This window comes from Eriocheir sinensis, unplaced genomic scaffold (assembly GCF_024679095.1).
Source record: "Eriocheir sinensis breed Jianghai 21 unplaced genomic scaffold, ASM2467909v1 Scaffold585, whole genome shotgun sequence".
NCBI lineage: Eukaryota > Metazoa > Arthropoda > Malacostraca > Decapoda > Varunidae > Eriocheir > Eriocheir sinensis.
Genome location: NW_026111926.1, coordinates 1 through 696, shown reverse-complemented (window position 1 = coordinate 696; position 696 = coordinate 1). Strand labels below are relative to the sequence as shown.

Sequence of the window (696 nt, the reverse complement as noted above, 5' to 3'; positions counted from 1 at the left end):
AGACCGAAACGGAATTTTATATATATATATATATATATATATATATATATATATATATATATATATATATATATATATATATATATATATATATATATATATATATATATATATATATATATATATATATATATATATATATATATATATATATATATATATATATATATATATATATGCACACACACATACATACATATACATAATTATATAAAAAAATATATTACTCCAAACCTATAAGTACAATAGTGGGTGTCAACGAAGCTATCATAAAAGTGTGTATTTTTTTATTTTATTCGCCCAAGTTGAGATAAAGGGTGGGCAAGGATCATAGAGGGTGTGTAGGTGTGGTGCCCACACGGAAGAAGTATCAGGTAAGATTTGTGTGAAGCAGGTGGTGGCCGCTGTGCGCCAGGCCAACCACTCGGCCACCTCCCGCCTCTCTAGACCGAAAGACGCGTTAGTATATTCATTTCTTCCCGTAGCCATAATGTCCGCCGTGGTGCCCGTGGCTTTTAGGCTTTCCATATCCCCCATATGGCTTCAGGACACCATAGCCATCGTAGCCCCCATAGGCTATGTCGGCTATGTGGATGGAGTCAAGAGGATTGATTTTGATTCGCGGCACGTAGTGGGGAGACACCTGCAGCCACGTGGGGTAGTACTTCTTGATGCCGTAGCGATCCGGCACGTAGC

The 696-nt window shown here is 36.9% G+C and overlaps 1 protein-coding gene across 1 annotated transcript; it reads right to left on the bottom strand.

Annotated features, from left to right (window-relative positions):
• Positions 1-272: 272 nt before the first annotated feature.
• On the bottom strand, positions 273-693 carry LOC126993221 (uncharacterized; the record flags this gene model as incomplete). The annotated part of the gene is given in 1 exon segment (XM_050852093.1): positions 273-693. A coding segment is annotated over 1 exon segment (224 nt), but the record flags the coding sequence as incomplete, so codon positions are not given.
• Positions 694-696: the final 3 nt, after the last annotated feature.